We start from the raw sequence: 27717 nt of genomic DNA, 5'->3' as shown, positions 1-27717 counted from the left end.
CAGTAGAGGGGGCAGAGAGAGAAGAGGGGAAGGGAGGGGAGGGGAGGGGGGATAGTAGAGGATAGGAAAGGCAGCAGAACACCACAGACACTAGTATGGCAATATGTAAATCAATGGATGTGTAACTGATGTAATTCTGAAATCTGTATATGGGGTAAAAATGGGAGCTCATAACCCACTTGAATCAAAGTGTGAAATATGATATATCAAGAACTATGTAATGTTTTGAACAGCCAACAATAAAAAAAAATATAAAAAAGGAAAAAATAAATAAATAAATAAATAAATAAATAAATAAAAAAGAAAGATAAATCGTATGTATCCTTTTTTACTGAGAATACCACAAGCCATCTTCCAATGAGTTGGGGGGAAAAGTTACTATTTTCCCAACATGATCCTAATAACCCAGGGATTGGGTTAGACTTCCTTATCTTTAACAGGTCTTAGTTAATTAAACAACACTTTTTACAAGGCAGTGAACCAAAAGTTTAGAATTCTAGGGGGGGAAATGTTGGATTAAAGGAATCTTATTTATCAAAGTATCTTTAATTTCTGCTTTAAGGTTTTATCTGTGTTGGTTGTGCAACCTTTTACTCATTAGGAAGTTTTTGATTTTTTTTGTCTATTAATGTTCACTTTATCCAAACAATCACATTACTACCATCATCATTTAGTACCACTGGTGGCAAGAGGCCATTCATTAACAGGGCCTGGTCACTACCTCCTAAAGACACACCTGACTTTTATAACTGAGATGACTCATTGTGATGATATCCAATTACAAATATTCCCCTTTTATTCCTTCATTTACAGAACTGGGAGTTAGGCTTCCTCTATTCTATAACAGAAACATTACTCCTGCAAAGTAGTACATGTGCATATTTCCTCAAAGAGCAAAATAAAATAATTTTGCAGAATATCTCTTGCTTTCATTTCCTTTATTTAAAATCATAAATTATCCTCTTGGAATGGAACTCCTCAATTATACATGACCAACTGGAAGGACACTAGTAACAGTTTTTCAAGCTCATTCTTTTTCCAAAAGAACTGTCACAAGGCAAGAGGCCAAATGTCTCTATCCACAAGTACAAAATTCTCCAAAGATAACCTACAACAAGCATTAATTCTAGAATTGTTAAACTATGTCAAAGAACAATTGACAGTTTTCCAGAAGCAGAATTTGGTCTTCTTCAGCCCCACCCATTTTTTGTTTCTATAGCCAAGTTCCCAATACATAACAGAGGAGAAAGTAGATGAAGACTGGTAGAAGTTCACTGAATGTTGGGATGCTTTGATACTTATGGAAAAGCAGAAAGGGTGGAAACAAGAATACTTCTGAAAGTAATTCATGGCCAGGGTGGTTGGCAGGGAAGGCACAGGAACAGCAAATGATATCTGTGGCCCTAGCTTATTCATAGGATCAGGCAGTTAAAGCAAGAAACTGAATGTCTTTAGAATCATCAATCTTTGATGAATTATCATTATGAACTTTATCACATATACCTAGATGAGGATTTCTTCCAGTTTATCTTGCTGCTGTTGGGTTGATCTTCCTAACTCCTACATGTAGTCTTCCACATATCTGAAAGCTGGGTTAAGAGGATCCACTGCAGAACTCCAATACATAAGAAAATGGTTGTCACTAAATGAAAAGGCACAGGTTCTGGGATGATTAGGTACCAAAACCCCCACACTAACTCATGCTGTGACACAATAAAGAATTAAACTACTGACAAATCATTGAGATGTGGGACTTACTCAATCAAGAATTTTGTTTACCCTAACTAATACACTAAAATATTCCTGTTTAGTCATTCTTGATTCTTCTCTCTCTTATATTTCACATTCAATTTATCAGCAAATGCTGTCACTTTTAACTTAAAACATATCTAGAATCTGGCACCATAAGCCTCTAATTGATTAAAGCAATCTAGTTCTAACTGGAGTCTGCTTCATTCTTTCAAAACATAAGACAAACTCAAAAATCCCCCCATGGGCTTGCCACCTCACTAAAAGTAAAAGATGAAGTCCTTATAACTTCCCACAACATCCATGGAATCTGGTCCCCAACTACCTGTCTAACTTAATTTTCTGCTAGTTTTCTCCTCCCCCACTCTGCACCTCATATTGGCCCCTTGATATTCCTTGATCAAGCAAAGCTCACTTCTACCTTAGGACCTTTGCACTTAACTAATCTCTGCTTAGAATGCCCTTTTTTCTGGATATGATTCTCACAGACTGTATAAACCATTCCCTCACTTCTTTCAGACTGTTGCTCAAATGTCCCTCATTCACAGGGCCTTTCCTAAGCCCTTCACACCTCTTACTGATTTTGAGAGAAGGAGGTCACTTGTTTTTAATTTATCCTACTGGTCAATAAGGCTGGATACCTGAGACTGCATGGAGCAAAACCTTTCTGACCCACATTAGACTATAACTAAAGAAATACATAAAAGGCTGAGGATACAGCTCAGAGATACAGTGCTTGCTTAGCATGCATGAAGCACTGGGTTTGATCCTCAGCACCAAAGGAAAAAGAAAGACACAAGAAAGAATTAAACTACTGAAATTTTTTTTTTTATAAAAAGCATTGAGATCTGGGGGTTATTTATTATAGTCATTTTCTATATAGAGTTGAGGCTATTTATCATTTTTAAGAATTGAGCATTGACACCAGACTTAGAGGGCATCTAGTCAACAGTTAATTACCTAGCTATGCAGCAAAGTGAAAGGCTAGCTTTTATTAAAAAAAATTATAGACAGTTTAAATGTTGTACTAGATAATCTCTAAAATTTTACATTGTACTGAAACAATTTCTGCAATCCAAAAATAAATACAAATGTTCCATGACTTCTATCCAGATAAACTCATTATAAATTAAAAATATTGTAGGTGAAGAAAACATGTAATACACTCAATCTAATTAATATCACAGTTTAACAACATGAAACTGTTGTTAAACTGTGATATTAATCACAATTGCCCGTGTTGTTGCCATCCTGATCACGTAGCTGACTGAGAACTGGGGCTCATTTCTGCTGTTTGCATCACAGGAGAATCATAGCAGGGTAGAGATAAATAGTACATCCTCTCTCATAATATAAGCAGCTAACTAGGAAGTAAATCAAATTCAAAACTGGAAGTTAATGGTTGCGATTGTGGCTCAGTGGTAGAATGCTTGCCTAGCACACGTGAGGCATTGGGTTCAATCCTCAGCAACACATAAAAATAAATAAATAAATAAAACAAAGGTATTATGTCCATCTACAACTTAAAAAAAAAAGGAAGTTCAGTTTCTACTGAACACGTTATCACTCCCACACCACTGCAAACCATCACGCTTGGTAAATTGGGGACTTTGATATTATCAAAGCTTCTCAACTCTTTGTCCCTGGAAGCTGCTATCCAAACCCTCATCTTTCCTTTAACCTAAAAAATCATGAAAAATAGATTGCTCATTGTATATATTTTCACTTCCATTCATTCCTAAACATCTTTCTAATTTGGCTTCTTCTAATGAATTGTTCTTACAGGTTCAACAATAACCTCTTAATTCTTTAATTTAATGATTTCTTTTATAATCTGTAGCCCATTTGGCTCAATAATTAACATTTTTTTGACTCATAGCCATGATGCTAGTATTAAGAATACAAAGGAGGGGCTGCAGTTGTAACTTAGTGGTAGAGCGCTTGCCTAGCATGTATGAGGTACTCGGTTCAATCCTCAGCACCACATAAAAATAAAGGTATTATGTCCATCTACATCTAAAAAAATATTGTAAAAAAGGATGCAAAGAAAAAAGTCATAATATTGCTATCAAGGTGATTATAATTTACACTTGAGAAGAGGGATATCAGTTAAATAATTACATTTTAGGACAGGATTAGGATATTTATTGCTGATGAATGAACAGACATGTGGAAGCATGCATGCATACAAGCATGTTTATATGGGTGAATACAATCTAATAAGTGTTAAAATCAAAACAGTATAAAAGGAGTTTGGGAACACAAGGACAGAAATGTCCTCTGCACAGTATTTGACCCTAATGATTTCATTTTCCCCTTGAAATTCTCTCCTTCTAGGGCTCCCAATATTAAACATATTTTCATTTTTCATCTCTTCTAGATTCCTAGATGTTTCTCCAATGGCTCAAACTCAAAATCATCTCAATCCTTGTTCTTGCCTTTCTTTTAGTCAATATATAAGCTAAATCTTTCTTTAACCTGTCCCCTCCACTCTATCTCTACTTCTTCTGCTTCCTTTGCAGTCATTGTCACTTTATAACACTATTCTATAGCTCTATAAAGGTCAATTGCTATTAGAATATTCCCTTATTAAATGTAGCTCTCAGTCTGCAGTTAGTTACCTTCCTAAAATGTTATTTATGACATTTCCTTACATAACATCTTTTATCATTTTCTACTGATAAAAAAGATGAACATCAAGCTCATAAGTTTGGCTTATAAAATCCTGTGTGACTGCAATTTACTTTTCTGTACCTATGTAAGACTTTATTACCATAGGATTCTGCACTGTGCTTTGAACATACCTATACCTCAATTTCTCTGCCTGACTAATCCCAATATCTAGAAAGTCCTTTCCTGCCACTCTCTGTCTGGAAATAAAACTAATAATGTCAAAGCCAACTTAACTATTATTTTCTTTGTTAATACTTCTTAGCACCACAGCACACCTCCACTATTGCAGTTAGTCAATTCCTAATCTGTGTTCCCATAACACTTTAAGTTACAAAACACTATAATACCAGTCTCATGTATCAAAATTGAGAGGTTTTAATTGTGTTGCATATTTTTCAGAATTTATAAGCAATTAATACTGATATCATAGTTTTGCTTTTTGCCTACATATAAATTATGCCAATTATGTAACATAATAAATACTTATCACAGTACCTATCACATAGTTAGTATCCAATAAATATTAGACATTATGTTACATTGCCAAATCAAATGTAAAACTTTCCTACTAACATTTCTCAGTACTTCTGTAATCATTTTCACTGTGATGAACTATTTCCATACTTAGGAATGTGGACACAGAACCCAAGATTTCTGGCTTTTACATCATAATGCATTTTCAATTCTAAATATCCTCAGGGCCTAGACTTTGGAAGCTCAAAAGGTAGAAATAAAGTACCATTTTTCTCTCCAACTTATGGTGTCAGACCTGCCTTCAGCCATGAATACCAAGTACTCTAGATCTGGGACCTACAAATTTTTTTCCAGGAAGCAACAGAGAGTAAACATTGCATACTTTGCAAGATTTTGGGTCTCTGTTGTAAATTCTCAACTACACTCTTGTAACACAAAAGTACCCATAAACAATTTATAAACAAATGGTCATGGCTGTGTTCCAATGAAACTTTGCTTCAAAAAGAGATAACTGGTTACCTTTGGCCCACAGGCCTTTCTAGGTCCCTGTCCTCAGCAACTTAGTGAGAGCCTGTCTCAAAATACAAAATAATCAAGGGAAATGCTGGAGTGTGGTGAGGGACAAGTGGTGACATGAGAGGAAAATATTTTTTAACATATCGCTGTTCCACTTCTGTATCTCATAATCTAAGATTCTTATGTATCTCATTTCTTTTTCCCCACTATCTTCATCTGATAATTATCTGGCTACATTGTCCATTGTTCTACACTGCCCACTTTAACTTTGTCTTTCTCAGATAATAGCATAACACAAGGTGGCCATGGATGGACCAAAAGGTTTATGTCCAGTAATCCCCACAGTTTTATGTACGTAACATATAATTCAAGTGACAGATCAAATCAGATCAGAAATGGTGACAGGATTAGCCGACAGAAGCATAGATTATCGCATTCAAAGAAGTAAAAGATCCACATAAAACACTGAAGAGAAAAACTGAAGACTTTGTTACTGATAACTGATCTTGCACATCTTCGCTGAAAAACTAAACACTGAAAGATTAAACAAGATCTAAATAAGATCTTGTTTTTGTGGTGGGTGAACAAGAATATGTATATATATGTGTGTGTGTATATATATATATATATATATATATATATATATATATATATATATATATGGCTCACAAAAATCATTGCATCTTTAAAAAAAATCACTGCACTGTTTATGCTGAGTTAAACACAGAACCAAGAATTTGTGGGAAACAAGAGCTTGAGGATATTGTGGAGCGAGATGATTCAAGATATGAGGATGATGAATGAGAAAATAAATAAGATTCTGGGTGTCTAACTGAGGTGAAGGCTGGTTCCACACCACCATTTGGCTTTCCTTGGAGTGCTGTTAGAAACCATTATTGAAATTTCTAGCTGGACTACATAGGGAAAATGTGCTCTTGTATAAAAACTTAGAACTTTTTTTTTTAATAGTACTGGGAGTCAAACCAAGGGCCTCATACATGGTAGGCAAGTGCTCTACCACTGAGCTATGTCCCAAGCCCTTAAAAATTTTAAATAATTGTAATATAGTCTATTTTCGCTTTGAAGTAAAACCAAAAATTCTCTTAGAACTTTCATGATTATACCTAATTATCTTAATGGGCAATTTTTTTCAGGCTCAGTAGTACACATTTGTAATCCAGTGACTTGGGAGGCTGAGGCAGGAGGATCAAAAGTTCAAAGCCAGCCTTAGCAGTTTAGTGAAGCCTTAAGCAACTTAGTGAGATCTGTCTCAAAATTCAAAATAAAAAGGGTCAGGGATGTGGCTCAATGATTGAGGACCCCTGGGCTCAATCGAAGGAAGGAAGGAAGGAAGGAAGGAAGATTTTAAATTCCATTTCCTCAATACTTAAAGAATTTCCTAAACAATCGGAGAATTTATAAATTTTTTACAATAGAATGATAAAATAGGATGAATATCAGTGATAATCTAAAGATGTAAAGTTAGCATATGGAATAGGATTTTAACTCAAAAACAGGATATTGGTTAATATTTAGTAATAAGCAAGTGACAGCCATATGCCCCAGAGCATGCTAATCCTTTTAGATTAAAAAGAAATAGAAGACAAAATTCTTAAATGAAAAGGCATTTAATTTATATCCATAGTATTAATTTATTCTTGAACTAAGAAGTGTTTTATATATTCAATATATATTTATGAAATATTTGTATTTGTAGGCCACTATCAACATACATTAAAATAACATTTTCTTATGGTTTTGACATACTAATCTGAATTCCTTCCATGGCATACCTCATAGTTCAGACTAGATTTTCCTTTTTTCTTGTTCATTTAACCTATTAAAAATTATGGTAAAAATATAAAACATAAAATTTATCATTTTAACCATTCTTAAGCATACAGTGAATGCAATAGCATTAAATATATTCACATTGTTGTATTAACATCACCAACATCAATTTTCATGACTTTTTCATGTTGAAAAAGTGGAACTCTGTTTCACTTTTAAATGGTAACTATTATTAAATAGTTAGTAACTAACAAATTGTAACTTATGATTCTTTCCTTCCCAATACCCTGGAAAGCCCCATTCCACTTTCTGTCTCTATAAAATTTGACTGTTCTGGATACCTCATCTAAGTAGAATTAAAACAGTATTTGTCTTTTCATGACTATCTTATTTCATTTACCATAATAATATCTTCAAGGTTCATCCTTGTTATAGCATGTGTCTGAGTTTCCTTTCTTTTTAAGGCTGAATAATATTTCATTGTTGCATATACAATTCATTCACCTATCAGTGGACACTTGGGTTACTTCCTCATTTAACTATTATAAATAACACTGCTATGAACATACATATACAAATTCACATCAACACTCTACTTTCAATTCTTTCATGTATATACCTGGAAGTGGAATTTCTGTGTGGTAGTAGTTACATTCATATCTCAATGCTATTGACCACAGTGGCTGTAACATTTTACATTCCTACCAATAGCATACAAGGATTCCAATCTCTCAACCTCCTTGCAAACTCTTGCTATTTCCTGGGTTTTTGTTTGTTTGTTTGTTTGGGGTTTTGGTGTTTTGTTTTGTTTTGTTTTGTTTTGTTTATATCAGCCATTCTAAGGGGTGTGAAGTGGTATTTCATTGTGGTTTGATTTGTATTTCCCTACTAGACAATGATGTTGAACATCTTCTCATGTGCTTGTCATTTACATATTTTCTTTGGAGAAATGTTTATTCAAGTCTTTTGCCCATTTTTTAATTGGGTTTTCAGATAGCTACTCTTTCTTAAAATCAACTGTTTGCCAAAATTTTGAAATTTGACATTATTCATTTGAAAATCTTTTATGGATTTGATGTTTTTTTTACAAATAAGATTTCACTGATTCCATAATCTGGTATTCTACAAACACCCCAACCCTTCATGTTTCATGACCCTTACTCCATATACTTTTGACCTTTGTGACTAAACATACTGTGATTCAAATAAAGGGCTGAAAGTTGTTATTATTGCACTAATGCTGCCTTGGAAGGCCATTTAAAGAATGGAAAAATCATTAGCACTCATGAAATAAATGCTCTCTGAACTTTAACATTTATTCTTTATCCTTTTAAGTATAAAATGTCTTCTTATCGAGCATTGCTTCTTTAAATTTATAGATTTACTTTCCAAGCCTATTACCATAAGGGAAAACGATTTAGTTCTGATGACAGGGTTTTGGGATGGTGTCTAAATCTTGGCACGTTTATCTGGCACAATCTATGAAACATTCAATTTGGGAAAGTTTTGAAATAACTACTGCTTTGACATTAACGAACACTGTCATATTTTCCCTCTTGTTGGTCCCTGGTCTTCAAAAGATTCTTTAAATTGGGAACTATTATATCCAGACACCAGAAGTTAGAGTCCAAATATGAATCCAACTAATTCTGGTGGGCAAAAAGTCATACTAGATTTATACCACATTTTTAGACACGGAATAACGCTACAATTTTAGTGCATGTAGAAAAACAGCTCAGCTTCCTATTTGAGTCTTGGATTTCTTTTCTATCAGTCAATAGTAAAAGGAAAAGAAAAATACTTAGGAACCAGAGTAGATCCCACATTTATGTGTGAATATTGTCATGAAATGATGTTCACTTGCATATCATGGCACTCTACATATCAGCAGAAGTCTTTTAAGAAGAGTAGTATCATCTCTTTGAACATACTAGAGAATCATTTCATCTATGTTTTGTTAAGTGATTTTATTAATTCCATGGTTTCATAAAGGAAAAACTACCACAATATTTCTATACCCAAAAATTAACTCAATATCATCTTTAAAGTTATTTACTTTTGGAAAAATATTTATTTTAAAATTAGGCATTTAGGAAAATTATTCTCTTTAGTTGTGTTTAAATAATTGAAAGTGTATGTAGGATTAGTCAAAACACTTTTAACCTATTAAATATTATCTTTTCACACTTAACTATGGGGGGAAAAATCTCAGGTTCCTTCTACTTAATGTTATCTTTTTAAATTTCCATGCATTTATTACCATAAAACCATGCCCTTTTGTGCACTTTGCTATGTAAGTGTCCCTTCTTCATCAAACCCAAACATAAAAATACAGTTTTCTCTTGAGTATTTGGATCTTCACCCTTGAAGGCTTCCATAGCCCATAAAATCTTCCTAAGTAAAATTTGTTATGCTTTTCTCTTGCTAACATGTCTTTTGCTATAGAAGTATCATCCATGACCCATTTGATGGGTGATAAAAAGACATTATGCATTTTCATCCCTTATACATACTCAAAGGAAAACAGAAAGGAGGGAAGCAAAGATGGAAAGAATCTACATAAATTCTGAAGCGTTATCCTTTACTCCCAGAAAAACATATTTCTTTAGCAAAAGTTGAATTAAAGAATGTTCACAAGATTCCTTGTCCATGCTGAAGCTTCAAACCCCCAAAGAATGGCCTATATGACAGAACACCAATGCAGGATGTACTAAAAGATTGTGAAATCAGATCTCCTGCCCTTATCTTATCATCCATTGGAAGTACTAGAGAAAAGGTGAACAGATAAATAAGACCTCTAGCAAGGATTTCCTTGGAAAAAGCCTATTCTATGCACTGCTTCTCAACATAGGGGAAGAAAAACCTGCCTACTTCAAACCACATGAGACAGACTTCAAAACAAGCATTGGAGACTTTAGCCTATGTTCTGGGAATTTAGAAATATCTAAGCACCTGTCAAGTACCTTAAAAAAATACCAAAGACAAGATGTTATGGTTACATCAGCAGAACTAACAGAGTTCTGAAATAAACTATACTCCTGTCAACAGTGAGAAAGAGGAAGAGGGTGTTCCCCCTGTAGGCCAAATGACCCATAAGGAGAACAGAACTAGTTTGTCTGAAGAGAAATTCTACCATATGGGCTGCCTATAGCACAAGATGATCCTAACAGAATCACTTTGGGTATAAACAATCATTGGAGAAAAGTGGAAATCATAAAGTGGATAAGAGCCTGAAGTTCTGATATTAGATTGGACTGAACTTTTTAAAATGGAATAAGCATTAAAAAATCTATAGGACTTGCCCGGGATTTTATCCATGAACAAGAAAAATGAGCCAATAATGCAAGTTTATAGAAGTAGGGTGGGAAAGAAGACAATGTCTGCTTGTAATACATCTGTAATGTATGTATGGATAAGAACAAATATTTTAAGATAAAAAGGTTATGCACTGGGAGACAAAATTAAGGCATGCAGTCACTTTCTGGAAATGGTCCACATCTACAGATAAAATATAATCTCAGTCCTTAGCTTTAGGGGCTATATTTTTTTAAATTTTTTTGTAGTTATAGATGGACAGAATGTTTTATTTTTATGTGGTGCTGAAGATCGAACCCAGTGCCTTATGCATGCCAGGCAAGCACTCTGCCACTGAGCCACCACCCCAGCCCTAGGGGCTATGTTTTTTTAAAACCATGTAGCTATATGGTTTTTCTTCCCCTGCAGAGATGGTGTCATTATCTGTTTAAATAATGAGTTTAGTATGAAACGTAAATGTCAAGCCATACTTTTGCTAAAGATCACTAACTATGAAGTTAGAGAAAACATATTTACTGATAGCAGAGGGAACAACAGAGACACCCACCAATTTATAACAGTAGTTTTCAATTATTGTGACTATGAGAGGGCCTTTTAGTGTCAAAAACTGTCATATCCATAACTGAATATTTATTCAGTATAGAAATGAACTAACCTGGACTACTAGTTTTTTTACTATGTTTCTGGGTTTTTTGGGGGGGTATATGTTGGTTGGTTGGTTGGTTGGGGGTTTTGGTTTTGGTTTGGTTTTGTGTTTTTGAGACAAGGTCTTGCTATACTGCCCAGGCTGATCTGAACTCCTAGACTCAAAGAATCCTCCTGCCTCAGCCTCCCAGCTTGTGCCATCATGCCCAGCTTAGACTGTGGTTCTTAAAGTTTAAAAAAAAAAAAAAAAAAACTTTGCCTATTGATATTTGATACTTCATTTGACTTAATTTGGATTCTTTCCCTTTCCTTCTTTTCCTTTCTTACTTTTTTTTACTTGCTCCTTCCTCCCTTCCTTTTTCTTTCTTTTCCATTTCTTCAGTCTTCTTTTTCTCCTTTTCAAAAGTTTATGGACTTACAGAACAGGCTGATTTCTACTTATTCTAACTTTTTAGAAGATGTGGGGCTGGGGATATAGCTCACTGGTACAGCACTTGCCTAGCATCTATGAGGCCCTGAGTTTGAACCCCATCATCACAGTAAATAGGCAAATAAATAAATGAAGGGTTTATGTGGTAAATATACAGAAAATGGTGAATATATATGTGTGTATGTATGTGTGAGAGAGAGAGAAAGAGAGACAGACAGACAGACAAAGACTAGCTCATCCCATAAGAATCTAATGGCAGCACTGTTTTGTTTTGTTTTGTATCCTCATTGCCAGGATATGAATATACAACAAAATGGCTAGACAACTGGTCATACATATTTGGGCTCACATTCTCTGTGATTTACTTTGAAACATTATAGCAGCCTTAATCTAAAGACACTTAAAGCTACATTCCAAAGCATGAACCTCATTTTAATATCCAGAGTTCATAATGAGACAAGTCACCAGGAATTGAGTCCTATTTCTTTTAAAGATTATGATCATATCCTCTAGTGCTTGAACCCCCTCCAGCAGCCACCTCTGAGGTGTCTTGTCTGGCATTCTTCTCTCAGTTTTGGTACTCCAGGCATGCCGGTTTTCTTAGACTCCTTGGGCCCATTGTAATTGGTATTCTCTCCCTGAACTACTTCTCCTCCAGCTTACTACATGGCTGCCTTCTTCTCATCCCTGATGTCTATTAAATGTTACCTCCCCAGAAAGGCTTTCCCTAATCATCTTTCTTCTATTAGCCTCTACCACAGTACTCTCTCTGGCTCTTTCATTACAGCACAATTTGTTAATATACAGCATATTTTATTTTTTAATTTGTTTATAAAATGTCTCTAGCACTAGGCTGTAAGCTCCTTAAAGGCAGGATCCATGTCTTCAATGTTTGCCTGAACACTCAACACAGCCAAGAATATGCAGAAGCTCAAGAAATATATGTTTAGGGGTGGGGAGGCAATGAAGAGAAGAAACAAGGAAATAAGCAGAGAATTACTTGAACATTTCTTAATCATTCATTACTATTATTTCAATTGTAAAACACAGAATAACAAATACATATCAGCCAGACAGCTTATTTTACAAATATAGTTGAAGTCCTGTGTATATTTCTTCCCTGGCCCATATCCCTTCTCTTCACTCTCCAAGGATAATCATTCTCTGGAATTTAATACTTTTCATTACCATGTATATCTACATTTTTAGTACACATGAGGGCATTACTAAATATATACATGTAACATTTTGCATGATTTTAACTCTTTATGTAAATGGTGTCATTCTGTATATCATCTTTTGTAACTTGTTTTCCTCACTTTTATTTCTGAACTCTGGAAAGTTTAGGAAACTTCCACTTTCCATTTCCATTCCCATAAGTATATATGTAAAAATAAAACAGTATGTCAGAGGGTAGACTCATTAAACTTCACAAGAGCTTGCCAAATAGCCTGCTAACATGGATATACCATTTACAGTACTACCACCACTGTTCAAGGCTACCCTTGCTTCACTCATAATTTGTACTGTTTTACTTTAAAATGTCTGTCAAGTTCATGGATGAGAAGTGGAATATTTTGTTTCATTTTGCATTTACATAAAGATTACCTAGATTGAGTAATTTATCCTTATATATCTACTAAAGGATTTCTTTTTGGAGTTTGCCCATTTTTCTGTTGTTTCTCTTCCTTCTTTCCTCACTTCCTCCTCTCTTCCTCTTCTTCTTCCTCTCTCTCTCTCTCTCTCTCTCTCTCTCTCTCTCCTCTCTTTTCTTTTTGATTTGAAAGAATTTTTTTCTATTCTGGATACTAATCCTTTGTCAGTTGTCTTCCAAAAATCTATGACTTATCTTCTTACTTTTTAGGTTTTTTGTTTATTGGTTGGTTGGTTGGTTTATTTTGTTGGTTTTTGCACCAGGGATTGACGCCTGGGGTGCATATTTCCTGAGCACATCCTTAGCCCTTTTTATTTTTTATTTTGAAACAGGGCCTCACTAAGTTGCTTAGGTTCTCACCAAACTGTTGAGGCTGGCTTTGAACTTTCAATCCTCCTGCCTCAACCTCCCATGTTGCTGGGATTATAGGCAAGTACCACCTTGCCTAGTTTATGGTATCTTTTGATACATAAAAACTTAAATTTTTAATAAGTAGTCAAGCTTATGAATATTTTGCTTTATAGTTTATACTTTTTGTGTGTTATATACAAAATTCTTCCACATCCTGAGCTCATGAAGATATTCCATAATTATGCTTTCTAAAAGTTTTAAAGTTTTGCTATTTATATACAGAACTTAAATCTATCTGGAACATCACTTTAGTGTCTCCAATAAACTTGAAATTCACTTTTAACTTTTTTCATAAGGATAAAAAATTATTCCACCATCATTTACTCTAGAATTCATTCTTTAATGATCTACAGTTTAAGCTACAAATTTATATATATAAATATGTTACACACACCACACACACACACACACACACACACACTTCCACATATGTGGCAGTCTGTTTCTGAGCTCCAGAATTTATTACATGGTCTATATCTATTTACTTATGTAAGTACCACACTGTCTTAATTATTGTTATATAATAAGCCTTAATATCTAAAAAGGACAAATCTGCCTAACATGTTCTTTCTAAAAACTATCTTGACTTTTTACCTTTGTTCTAGTAAATGCTATTCTTTTGCTTCATACAACTCTCAAGCATTTTTTATTTAAAATTAAAGAGTAAGTCTAACTCTGTTGAATATTCCCTGTGAATTGAGTCCAGAGGTCCTGTATGAGGACTTTATGAGGATTTCTGCACTCTGTCCATGAAAGGCAAAAGATTAAAAAGATGCCATTGAGGAATTCACAAAAGTCAAAATGGCATTTTTCCAACCCCTTTTCTAAAAGAAAAATAAGAAATTTATTTGAAATACACAATGTTCCCACAAACGTGGTGTAATCAATAATATATTTATCCTTCCAAAAGGAAGGAGTAATGAAGTGAACAAAAAAATAAAGAAAAAGAAATATTTTTAAATGTGAAGAGGAGTCTTACTGCTAAACTTTTATAAATAACATACATGGAAGACACAAAGGAAAAAAGTACAACTTAAAATTAAATTGTTAAGGGACGCACCATTGTAAATCTACAAGTATAAAGGGCTATGCAGTGGTTGCTTTGACTTAAAAAGCTTTCTCAGGAGGATCAAAAGTTTGAGACCAGCCTAAGCAACCTAGAGAGACCCTGTTTCAAATTATAAATGGTTAACAAATATATGAAAAAAAGTTCAACGTCTGTAGAAATTAGAGAAATGCAAATTAAAACTACACTGAGATTTCATTTCACTCCATTCAGAATGTCAACTATCAAGAACACAAGCAATAATAAATATTATTGAGGATGTGGGGGAAAGGATACACTCATACATTGCTGGTGGGACTACAAATTGGGGCAACCACTATGGAAAGCAGTATGGAGATTCTTCAGAATACCTGGATGGAATCACCATTAGATTCAGCTATCCTACTTCTCAGTATATACCCAAAGAAGTTAAAAATCAACATACTAGAGTGACACAGCCACATCAATGTTTACAGTAGCACAATTCACAATAGCTAAACTACGGAACTGCCTGTGCCCTTCAACAGATGAATGGATAAAGAAATATTTCTCAGTCATAAAAAATATTTCTCAGTCATAAAAAAAGAATGACTTATGACTTTTGTTGGTAAATGAAAGGATCTGGGGACTTTTATGCTAAGTGAAATAAGTCAATTGCAAAAAAAACAAAGGTCAAATGTTCTTTCTGATATGTGGATACTAATATACAATTAGGGAGGGGGAGAACAGAAGTTCAGTGGATTAAACAAAGGGAAATGAAGGGGAGGGAGAGTGGATATGAACAGGGAAAACAGTGGAATGAATCTGCTATAATTTTCCAATGTACATATATGAATACACCACCAGGAAAACTCCACATCAAGTACAACCACAAGAATGGGATCCTATTTATTATAAGTTCTACTCTATATATATATATATATAATATGTCAAAATATACTACTTTCATGTATATATGAAAAAACAAATTTTTAAAAAAGAAAAAATGTATAAATATGTACCTTCACAGATTCTCTCTACCTATTAGTTCACATAAAACATTGCTATTTTCTCCAAAAGTAATGTCTAGTGAATGGTAGCCTTTTTTCACTCTAAAATTATTATTGTCATTGCTACACATATTAAATATACATAAATGGAATATGCTGTACATCTAATGAAATATCTTAATGATTAATTAAGGTAAGGGAAAAATAGTCATAAGATGGAAAGATGACACACATTAAAAAGATAATAAGAATAGCAGTTCTTAAATACTACAGTAACTTCATTTATCTATGTCATAGATATTCTACAAGTTTCTATTAAATAAGGGAAGTAAACATTATAAAAATATGGAGGAAATTAAATGTCAGATACTTTACAGATAGAGAAAATATTAGCATCCTGAAATAATTTTTATTTCTGACCTATTTTCTACCCACTAGGGGAAAAAATGCACTGTTTTTCCTTCTCGAAAGGGCACGCAAACATTTTTTTCCATTATTATGTCCAATCTTCAACACTGCTATCATGATGGAGTATTTTCTGCAGTTGCAGAATAGGAAAGACAAATCTGAGCATTCGAAAAATCCATATTGTGCTTCTCTAGGTAGAGGAAAAGTATGAAACTAACTTTCCTTGTTTTTGACATCCTTCTTCACAACTTGGAGAACACAGAGGTGGTTGTATTTAGTGCACTGAGGACTGCCAACATTTAAGGTACAAGAACCATCTGTCATATTAGTTTGGAGTTCACTGTTAGAAAATCTAGGTTTGCAACTTTTGATATCTGTTCTAAGTAGTTGTAGTTTCCTCTTTTTTATGTGCTGGACTAAATAATTCTGAGAGCCCCACTGTGGATGATATGTTTACTTTGTTGGATAGTTGAGTTGTATAATTTGTTCTTTCCTTGGAGGGGTGCTAAATATCATTAAACATTTTGTAGGAAGACAGTTTTGATATTTCCCATTTAGTATCAAGTTTTGGCTTTTTTCCCCCAAATACTGGATTTATTGCTAAAATCAGGTAAGACAAGAGTTATAATTCCAAATAGAGTTTTCCAGTTGACCTTCATCTTTGTATCTATATTCTCAAAGCTACTACAAGGGTATTTCACAAGTTGTTGATGGCAATAGAATTTTATTCATTCTTAAGCACTAAATCAATAGGCCTTGAAGTTGAGCAAGTCTCATATATGACTTAGCAGATGGCCTATTAGTGTACAGACCACACAGGTCCCCTGCTGTTCAAATACTCAGCTAGATGTCCAAATGATTATAGTATTTCTAGCTGCAGTTTGCATGCATTAACATGTTGAGGAGGTTTTTTTTGTTTTTGTTTTTGTTTTGACAATGAAGACAGAAATATGTCATTCTGTTATTCTCCCCTAAGTGACACACAGTTACTTTGCAGGAATATTAACAATTAAAACGCTTCTAAACTTTACTGTTTAAAGACCACTGATCCTGTCGTATGGTGCCTATAAAAGAAAATGCTGAAATCACTTAACATCTTCACAAGGTGATGGGTCTGTTGAGCTGTTAACTGACAAACTTTAACAGCTGGATAGAAACCACTGTCAAAGATGGCTTCATTTTTGATAATGTTCCCAACCCCAGGCAATACTTTCTGATCCAACAACATAACACATAGCATCCAAAATGTCTGCTTTTTAACTTCACTTTCTGCTCTTAAGAAACTAAATTTAGGTGAACATACATCTAAATCTAATTCTTCCATCCTTCTTATTCTCTGTTGACTTTCCATTGAGTTTCTAAGTTCTCAGAGAAACAAACCAAATATTTGGTGAGCTGCCCTTCAAAATGGGAGAAACTCCATTTTTACTTGTATACACATGTGGATTAATTATAATTAAGTTTTTCATTTCAGAAAGAGTATTAGGAAGACATTTCAGGAGGCTAGGTGTGACAACACAGTGCCCTCCGCCCCACACTCTATAAAGTACTTTTTCTCCTGTTGGTTACTGCCTGGCCCTGGAGCCCTAGCACCTTAATTTTCTCTCGATTCAGAGTACAACCTGGTTCTTCTATCTCACTTGTCAATGCCCCTGCTTTGTGGCCCACTAGCTGCAGGGCCTGATGAAAAAACTGCTGTGCAACTTCACCTCTGCGCCAGCACTGACTCCATTGCCTGAAAATAGCTTTTTAAACACTGCCCCCTAATGTGCATACTCAGCTTCCTCTGAAATGATAACAGGACATACTAATAAAAACAATCAGGTCCTTCCTCCCTTGAGATCAGTTTAGCATTTTTGTCTTGCAGACCAGATTTCATAGACTGAGGCAATTTCAACCACACAACTGTCAGAGTGCATTAAAGTAAATCTCCCAGCCATTCTAAGATTACTCTCATCAGCAATGAGGCCAACATGTGAGTGAGAACAGACGATTTGGGCTTGGACAGCACTGACAAGACAGCAATACCACTGGGAAACATCAGGAAAGTCTAGGATTCCAATCATGACATGTGCAACCTTAGACTGATATAATCAGTCTTATTAAAACATTGATTACTGGGCTGGGGTTGCAGCTCAGTGATACAGCACCTGCCTTGCACGTGTGAGGCACTCGTTTTGATACTCAGCACCACATAAAAATATATAAAGTTATTGTGTCCATCTACAACTAGAAAAAATATTTTTAAAAAATTAATTACTGAAAATACCAAACTTCTACAAAAGAGAACTTTGCTTTATAATGACACAAGCTCATGACCCATAAGTGATTTTTGCTTCCAGAATCTGTTTAATTTAGACTTTCTGACTAGCAAATTTGTTCATGATTTCCACCATTGCAAACATGATTACAATAAATGAAAAAGAATGGCAAAAATAATTCTCAAGTAGAGCAGTTCAGTGTCTTATAATCACAAAATTCATGTCAGCACTTAATTAACAATGATCTGTCTGAGTATGGAAGACATTTAGTCACTTTATATTAAGCCAAGAAACCTGAATTTTAAGCCAATCTGCTAATAAATAGCAGTGTACCCTTAGGTCTTTTAAACATTCTGGACCTGTTTCCTTATCAGGAAATAAAGGAGAATAAACTGTAAATGTTATTCTACAGACCATCAGAAGGTAGGAATGGAGAAAATTACAGAATAATGAGAAGTAATTTTTCAGATTACACATGCCTCTGCCTGTCACCCTTTTACTCTCCTGTTCTATCACAGAAACCATATGATCCACCCATTCTCCCTTAGCTGAGAATTACTGGGTTAGATAATCTTTCTCCAAACCTCTTTGTACATTAAAATACACAATTTGAGAATTGGCAGAAAATTTAAAGATTCTCCAGTCATAAATCAATACCCAATAAAACTTTCAACCTTAACCTCAGTTAGTTATAAATGTGAACCTTTGGGGAATGTAAGATTCCCCAAGTGGATAACTTTTTATTTGGCTGAATGACACAATAAAATGCATTATTTCCTATTTTCATCCTTGAAACCCATGCTCTTTGCCATGGGTGTCTTTTAAATGTCTGCCAATCTTATAGGTGTGAAATAGAATATTATTTTGCTTTAATTTACATTTGTCTAAAGACTACTGAGACTGAATGAAACCATCATTGGTATTGGGTTTAGCCATGTGACTGCTTTGAAATCAGTAAAACTATCCCCTTTACAATAGCCTGTTAACAGATGTGATGTAAGAAGGAGACTTAAATATGCCTGTGGAATTGGGCTTGTTCTCTAGTGCTCCCACTTTTCACTATGAGATCATGCATTTGGTAGCTGCTTGTCCAGGAAAAATAAAAGACATGCAGAGAAGACCAGGTCCCTCAACCCACAACTTAGAGCCAAACCTAACCATTCTATATCACCTGACTCTCAGCCAATCACAGACATAGAAAAGAGAAATAGTTATTTTAATATAAGTTTCCACATGTTAGTTATATAGCATTTTGTAATAGGATAATTAAAAGATGTTAATTTACCTATCTAAATACTTTAGACCTGGGCTGGGGTTGTAGCTCAGTGGTAGAGCACTTGCTTCATACACGTGAGGCCTGTGATTGATCCTCAGTACCACAAAAAAATAAACAAACAAAAATAAAGACATTGTGTCCATCTACAACTAAAAAAATTTTTAAGTACTTTAGACCTTAATATTTCCATTGGATTTGAAATTCTAAGGAAAAAAATCTCTCTTCTCTGTCACAGATATAAAAATTGATATGTAAATACAACAATAAAACTTATAACTTATTACATACAGAAAAAAAACAGTAACTCTAAAAAAGAGTCAGATCTAGTGATAAAGAGAGATCCACCTTATGTAGAACCTGTCTCTCAACTGGATTCAAGAAAGAAGTTAATAACTCCCCTAAGCAGCTCAGCAAGACTCTGTCTCTCTAAATAAAATATAGAAAAAAATCATTATCCAAAGTACATGCATGAAGACATGAATTGATGTGAACATACTTTATATACAACCAGAGATATGAAAAATTGTACTGTATATGTGTAATAAGAATTATAATGTGCCGCAGTCTGGCTGGGCACGATTCAGGAGCCACTTGTCAAAAGAAACGAACTTTATTTTTAGAACCACACACGCCAAACAAAAAAGCTCCTCAGGAAAACCTTCAGAGCCCAATTGCCACCACCAGCTTCCCACAAGCCTCTCCACAATCCTTCTGCTCTTGAGGCCGATTGGCTGGGTCATGTGGGCAGAGCCAAAAAAGTCCCCCAATGAGCAGTTCCGTGGTCTGAAAGGGCAGGGAAACAGCCCAATGAGCATCACCGAAGAGGAGCCAATCAGCTAGAAGTTGCTGGGGCCGCTGTGAGCCAATCATCAGCTGGCAGTCTGAAAGTTTGCTGGGGCCCCTTGGGCTGTGGCTCTCAACAATAATGCAGTCTGCTGTCATTTATTTTTTTAAAAAAAATTTTAAAATTAAATAAAAGAAAAATAAATAAAGATTTAAAATCGAAAAAAAGAAAAAAGCTTGGATGTGGCTCAGTGGTTAAGCACCCCTGGGTTCAATTCCAAGGACTAAAAAAAGAAGAAGAAGTTAATGACCATTACAGCTCTTCATCCCACCTAAAATAATAATCATGTGAAAATTGCATTTACAAGTTACTTTATGTTATGATAATACCAAAAAGATAATTATACTGAAAAACAAAATATTATAATAATCAACCTGAATACACAGAAATATAAGAATTTTGTTATAATTTTATGACTAATAAACATTATAAACAACAGACATTATGGCTTTTTTGCTGTAAAACAAGATTTTTTAAAGATGAATTTACTGTAACATAAGGAGTAAAGTTTTTGCTTAGTTCTTTTTTGAAATCTTTTTAAATGCACTAGTTCCTCTCCCTGCCTTAGGAAAAGACTTAAGGTATAGTGACTTATGTCAATAATTGAATATTTACATCATGTACAAGTTCTTTTGGTATCTTAAATCAATGATAACTTTAGAGTACTACAGACAAGCCAAAGAAGAAATAGCAAATGAGGCCAAGTATGCACTCATCCAGGTTATCCTCCGGAAGTTTTTTCAGAAAATGTATGCATATCTTTACCACTTCTCTATGAAATGCAAAATGCAGAGATAATGGCAGCTATTTAAAACTCTTTAGTCAAGTTTTGATTACTCATTCATTGATTCAAGAAACAGTTGTTGAGCCCCTACCATGTGGGAACAGAACAAGAACCTGCAGGGAAAGAGGGAGAGAAAGGCAAGTAAAGAGGCAAACACAAACATGTACAAGAATACTCAACCCAATCTTTAGAGACGAAGAAAATCTGAACAAAAGTAATGATATCCAAGCTGAGATCTAAAGGAAAAGGGGAGAGTGAACAGGTTATAGCAGAAGAACAGTGTTCCAAACAATGGGAACATCATGGTCAACAACCTCAGAAGTGAGAAAGAGCATAGAAAATTTAGGAAATACAAGTAATTCAGGTCAATGAATACATTATGCTTTATGTCTTTCTGCTCAAACTCTCTATACTGTTAAGCTTAAACTGGCTATGAAAATAAACTGTTTATGTACTTGACTTCTAGGAGGTTCTCTTCCTATGCCTTTAACAATTCCTTTTCAATGAAAGAACACTTCTGAACTCATTTTATGAAGCTGGTATCACCCTGATACCAAAGCCAGACAAAGACTCAAAGGAAACAAAATTTCAGACAATGTCCCTGATAAACACTGATGTAAAAATTATCAATAAAATACTGGCAAATTGCATATAAAAACATATTTAAAAGACAGTGTACCATGATCAAGTGAGGTTCATCCCAGGGATCAAGTTTAGTTCAATATATGGAAATCAATAAACACAGGTGACACATCAATAAACTTAAAGACAAGAATCACATGATTATCTCAAGAGATGCAGAAAAACATTCAAAAAAATTGAGAATCCATTCATGCTCAAAACACTAGAAAAACTTGGCATAGTAGAAACATAACTCAACATTGTAAAAGCTGTATATGCTAAACCCAAGACCAACATCATTCTAAATGCAGAAAATTTGAAATCATTCCCTCTAAAAACTGGAATAAGAGGGAATTCATGTCTCCACCACCACCATCACCCTGTGATTCAACATAGTCCTGGAAACTCTAGTCAGAGCAATCAGAAAAAAAGAAAGAAACCAAAGGGATATGAATGGGAAAAGAAGAACTCAAAATACTCCTACTTGCCAAGGACATGATTCTATATTTAGAACACCCAAAAAAAACTCTACAAGAAAGATCATAGAACTTGTAAATGAACTCATCAAAGTAGCAGGGTTTAAAATCAAACCAATAAGTCAATTGCATTTCTATACACCAAGGATATATCAGCTGAAAGAGAAATCAGGAAAACTATCCCCTTTATAATAGCCTCAAACATATAATATATTTGTGAATCAACCTAACAAAAGAGGTGTAAGACCTCTATAATGAAAACTACAGAACACTAAAGAAAGAAACTGAAGAAGACTTCAGATAATGGAAATATCTCCCCATGTTCCTGGATAGGCAGAATCAATGCTATCAAAATGGCCATACTGTCAAAAGTGCTATGCAGATTTAAGGCAATTCCTATAAAGATTCCAATGATGTTCTTCACAGGAATAGAAAAAGCAATCATGAAATTCTTTTGGAAAAATAACAGGCTCAGAATAGCATGCTTAGCCAAAAAATGATGCAGGAGGCACCACAATACCAGAACTTATATTATACTACAGGGCTATAATAACAAAAACAGCATGGTATTGGCACAAAAACAGGCATGAAGACCAACAGAACAGAATGGAACACACAGAGACAAACCCACCTAAATACAGTTATCTCATACTAGACAAAAGCACAACAAACATACATTGGAGAGAAGATAGCCTCTTCAACAAATGGTGCTGGGAAAAATGGAAATCCAGACATAGTAAAATGAAATTGAACCCTTATCTTTCACCCAACACAAAACTCAGTTCAAACTGGATTAAGGACCCAGGCATTAGACCAGAGACCCTGTGCCTACTAGAAGAAAAATATAGGCCCAACACTCCATCATGTAGACTTAGGAACCTAATTCCTCAATAAGACTCCTAAAGCACAAGAAGTAAAATCAAGAATCAATAAATGGGATGGTATCAAACTAAGAAGCTTCTTCACAGCAAAGGAAACAATTGATAACATGTACAGAGATCCTACAGACTGGGAGAAAATCTTCACCACCAGTACCTCAGATACGGCATAATTTCCGGGATATACAAAGAACTCAAAAAACGTAACACCAAAAAAAAAGAAGAAGAAGAATCCAATCAATAAACAGGCTAAGGAACTGAGAAGTACTTTATAGAAGAAGAAATACAAATGCCCAATAAATATATTAAAAATGCTCAACATCTTAAGCAATTGGAGAAATGCAAATTAAAACAGTGTACACTGAGATTCCATCTCACTCTAGTCAAAATGGCAATTATAAAGAATACAAGTAACAATAAATGTTGGCAAAGATATGGGGAGAAATGTACTCTCATACATTGTTGGTGGTACTGCAAATTGGTGCAACCACTATGGAAGTCAGTATGAATATTCCTTACAAAACTTGGAATGGAACCACCATTAGACCCAATTATCCCACTTCTTGGTCTATACCCAAAGGACTTTAAAACAGCATATAACAGTGACACAGCCACATCCATGTTTACAGAAGCTCAACTCACAATACCCAAGCTAGGTGTCCTTCAAAGGATGAATGGATAAAGAAAATGTGACATACATACACACTGGAATGTTACTCACCATAAAGAAGAATGAAATTATGGTATTTGCCTGTAAATGGATGGAATTGGAGAATAACATGCTAAGTGAAATAAGCCAACCCCCCAAAAACAGAGGCCAAATGTTCTCTCTGATTTGTGAATGCAAACCCAAAACAAGGGAAGTAGGGGAGGGGAATAATAGAAATCCACTGGATTAGACAAAGGGAAATGAAAGGAAGGGAGGAATAGGGGAATAGGAAATACAGTAGAATTAATGGGTCATAATTTTCCGAGCCTTGAATTTGTGTTCACAACCAGAGTAACTCCACCTCATGTACAACCACAAAAGTGGGATCCTAAATAGAATAAGTTATACTCTATGTATGTATATTCTGCCAAAATACATTCTACTGTCATGTATAACTAAAAGAACAAATAAAAAAAGAACATGGAAGATATAAACCAAAGCCACATGGTTAAAACCATTTCTAATTTTTAATGAGAAATATAAAATCTCTTGAGCATATGTTGGGGAAAAATTCCTTTTCAACCTTCTCTACCGTGTCCTAGTTATCATCTACACTTCTAGTCACTGGAGTGAATTGACCTCAACTTCAGGTACTGTCCTTTTTCTTCTGCACTCACTCTCAAAAGATTGCACCCAGAGATCACATTTGCTCACAACTACCAAATATTCCATCTTCTCTGAACTCTTGACTCTTAGTTCCAATCCTTTGCTTCACTTCCCCACTTGACTATCTAACAGACATCTCAAAGATAAATCCAAAACCTGACTCTTGACATTTTCCCCACAATTTTTTTTTCCTGTTTGTTCATCTTAGTAAATAGTAATTTTGTTCTTCTAACTGCTCAGGGAAAAATCTTAACATCATCCTTAACCCTACTCTTCCTCTGATACTCACCTATAATCCATTTGCAAATCCTATCCATTTTAACCTGAAAACATTCAGAATCCTATCACTCTGCAACTGCCTGCACCACTACCACTCTAATTCAAGCCATTGTCATCTCTAGCCTGGTACTTTCCAACAGCTTCATAACTATTCTTCTGCTTCTGCCTTTGTTCTCTACATCCATTCTCAATACAGTAGCTTTAGATATCCTTTTTAAAATATGTCAGATCATATCATTCTTCTGCTCAACCCTCTTTTAGCTTACAATGTAACTCAGGGTAAAGGCCAAATTCCTTAAAAGTAGCCCATGAGTTTTGTTTTGTTTTGTTTTGTTTTGTTTTTATGATCTTGCTAATGAATATATCCCTGGTTTTCTTCTTATGACATTCCCCCTTACTCATTCTGATTCAACCATACTGACATAGCTGGTCCTCAAACGTAGTCAGTTCCGTCTTTCAAATATTTAAATGGTACACTCTTTTACTTTATTCAAGTCTCTGCTCAAATGTCAGCTCCTCAATGAAGCCTTCTCTCTATTCCCAGTATAAAACATCTCCTCTTTGCCCCATCCCTCTTGTCCCGTAGCCCTTATCTGTGTTAAACTGAATTAAATAAATATATATTACATATATATTTCCCTCTCCTAGAATATAAATCTTCTAGAGAGCACATGTGTGGTTTCTTTACTCTTGCAACCAGAACTATAGAATACTGCCCAGATCATAAGCCTACAATAAATATCTGATAGATTAATAAATAAAAACTAAAAAATATCATAAATTTTTATGACAAAACTATTAACAAGTTTCTATTTTAAGAGCCACTTAAAATATGAAAAACTAAGTAATACTGTGACTTTTTTCCTTATAATCTGCACACATACACACACACACAAGGTTCACTGGAAAGGCCTTAACAATCAAAAGACTTTATAATACTCTTCTCCTTCCCTTGGTTGGCACTTCCTGATACATTATAGGGATACATTCAGTTTCTATGTTATATTAAAATCAATCAATATTTCACCTATAATTCATCTGTATTAGTTGATAACAGTACTTTGTAAACATTTATAAAACATCAGTATAGAAAAATAGCAAATCCATAGGCAGACAATTCAAAGAAGAAATACAAACAGGGCTGGGGATGTGGCTCAAGCGGTAGCGCACTTGCCTGGCATGCATGTGGCCCAGGTTCCATCCTCAGCACCACATACAAACAAAGATGTTGTGTCTGCCAATAACTAAAAAATAAATATTAAAAAAAAGAAATACAAACAGTAGATAAATATATGAAAATGTTCATTTAAGTTAATGTTCCTTAATGTTTAATAGTCTAAATGGTTTAGGGAGAGGGAAAGCAGAATCGCTTAAGAAAACCAATACCTGCAAGAAGTTTCTTATAGAAGCAAGAAAATGAAAAAATTGAAAAACTTACTCCCTAGCAAGGGTATGGGATTGAACTACCTGTGATGGAGCAATAGATGATGTGAGGAGCAATCTTGTCTATATCTTCATACCCCAGGCCCATTGTGGACAGTTTTCCAGGGACGTAGTTTTCCACAAATACATCACAAACAGCTGCAAGCTGAAGGAAGAGGTAAAGATGAATCAGACTTCTTAAGGGACTTCCAAATTATAACAACTTTCCCACATAATAGGACTTTAATTTCAACAAACACAATTGATTCTTAATTTGCAATAGTCCATAAAAAAATAGAGAATAGATAAAGTAGATTCGTATAAACATGAAAAGCCATAATCAACTATTTGAAGTATTTGTCAGTAAAATAATAGCTATTAACATGATATTAAGTAGTTTTTACATCCTTCAAATGTAAGAAATATTTAGGCTAAGTGATCTGTCTAAATATGTAATAAGAACTATAGGTAGCCAGGCACAGTGGCACATGCCTGTAATCCCAGTGGCTCAGGAGGCTGAGGCTGAAGGATTGTGAGTTCAAAGCCAGCCTCAGCAATTTAGCAAGGCCCAAGCAATTTAGCAAGATCCTGTCTCAAAAAAAAAAAAATTAAATGGGCTAGGGATGTGGCTGAGAGGTTAAGTGCCTATGGGTTCACTTCCTGGTTTAAAAAAAAAAAGAATATATATATATATATACATACACACACACACACACACACACACACACACACACATACACATACACACTCTATTCAATATAGTCCTTGAAAATCTAGCCAGAACAATCAGGCAAAAGAAGGAAATTTAAAAAGATACAAATTAAAAAAGAAGTTAAATAATCTGTTTTGCTAATGACATGATCTTTCATTTAGAAGACCCCAAAAAATCTACCAGAAGATTTACAGAGCTGATAAACTTAGTTAAGTAGCAGAATATACGAGAAACATAGATAAATCAATCACTTTTCTAAACTCCAATAATGAATCTGATAAGAAATAAATTAGGCAAACTATCATATTCATAATAACATCAAAAAATAAAATAAAATCTTTGGGATTTGATACAACAAAGCAGTGAAGGACCTTTACAATGGAAACTATGGAACTCTGAAGAAAGAAATTGAAGACCTTAGAAGATAAAAAGGCCTCCTATGTTCTTGAATAGGCAAAACTAATATTATCAAATGGCCATATTACCAAAAGTGCTATACAGATTTAATGCAATCCTCATCAAAATACCAATGACATTCTTCACAGAACTAGAAAATGTTCTAAAATTCACTTGGAAACATAAAAGGTCCAGAATAGCCACAGCAATCCTGAGCAAGAAGAGCAATGCTGAAGGCATCACAATACTGAACCTCAAATTATATTACAGAGCTGTAGTAATGAAAACAGCATGGTACTGGTACTAAAACAGTCATGAAGACTGATGGAATAGAAGACACAGAGACAAATCCA

At 34.6% G+C, this 27717-nt stretch overlaps 1 protein-coding gene and 1 pseudogene across 8 annotated transcripts in view; both read right to left on the bottom strand.

The window, feature by feature from the left end:
- Positions 1 to 27717, bottom strand: part of Sugct (succinyl-CoA:glutarate-CoA transferase) — a 702721-nt gene that overhangs the window by 624601 nt on the left and 50403 nt on the right. For all 8 annotated transcript variants that reach the window (XM_048786483.1, XM_048786480.1, XM_015490245.2 and 5 more), the window contains one exon: positions 26302 to 26422. In XM_048786483.1, coding sequence (XP_048642440.1) covers positions 26302 to 26422 — 121 coding nt within the window. The remainder of the gene's footprint in view (positions 1 to 26301; positions 26423 to 27717) is intronic.
- LOC125611470 lies at positions 16127 to 21790 on the bottom strand (annotated as a pseudogene).

The sequence above is a fragment of the Marmota marmota genome, unplaced genomic scaffold, assembly GCF_001458135.2.
Source record: "Marmota marmota marmota unplaced genomic scaffold, marMar, whole genome shotgun sequence".
Taxonomy (NCBI): Eukaryota; Metazoa; Chordata; class Mammalia; order Rodentia; family Sciuridae; genus Marmota; species Marmota marmota.
Note: the sequence above shows the minus strand (reverse complement) of the source record. Positions and strands in the feature narration are given on the sequence as shown.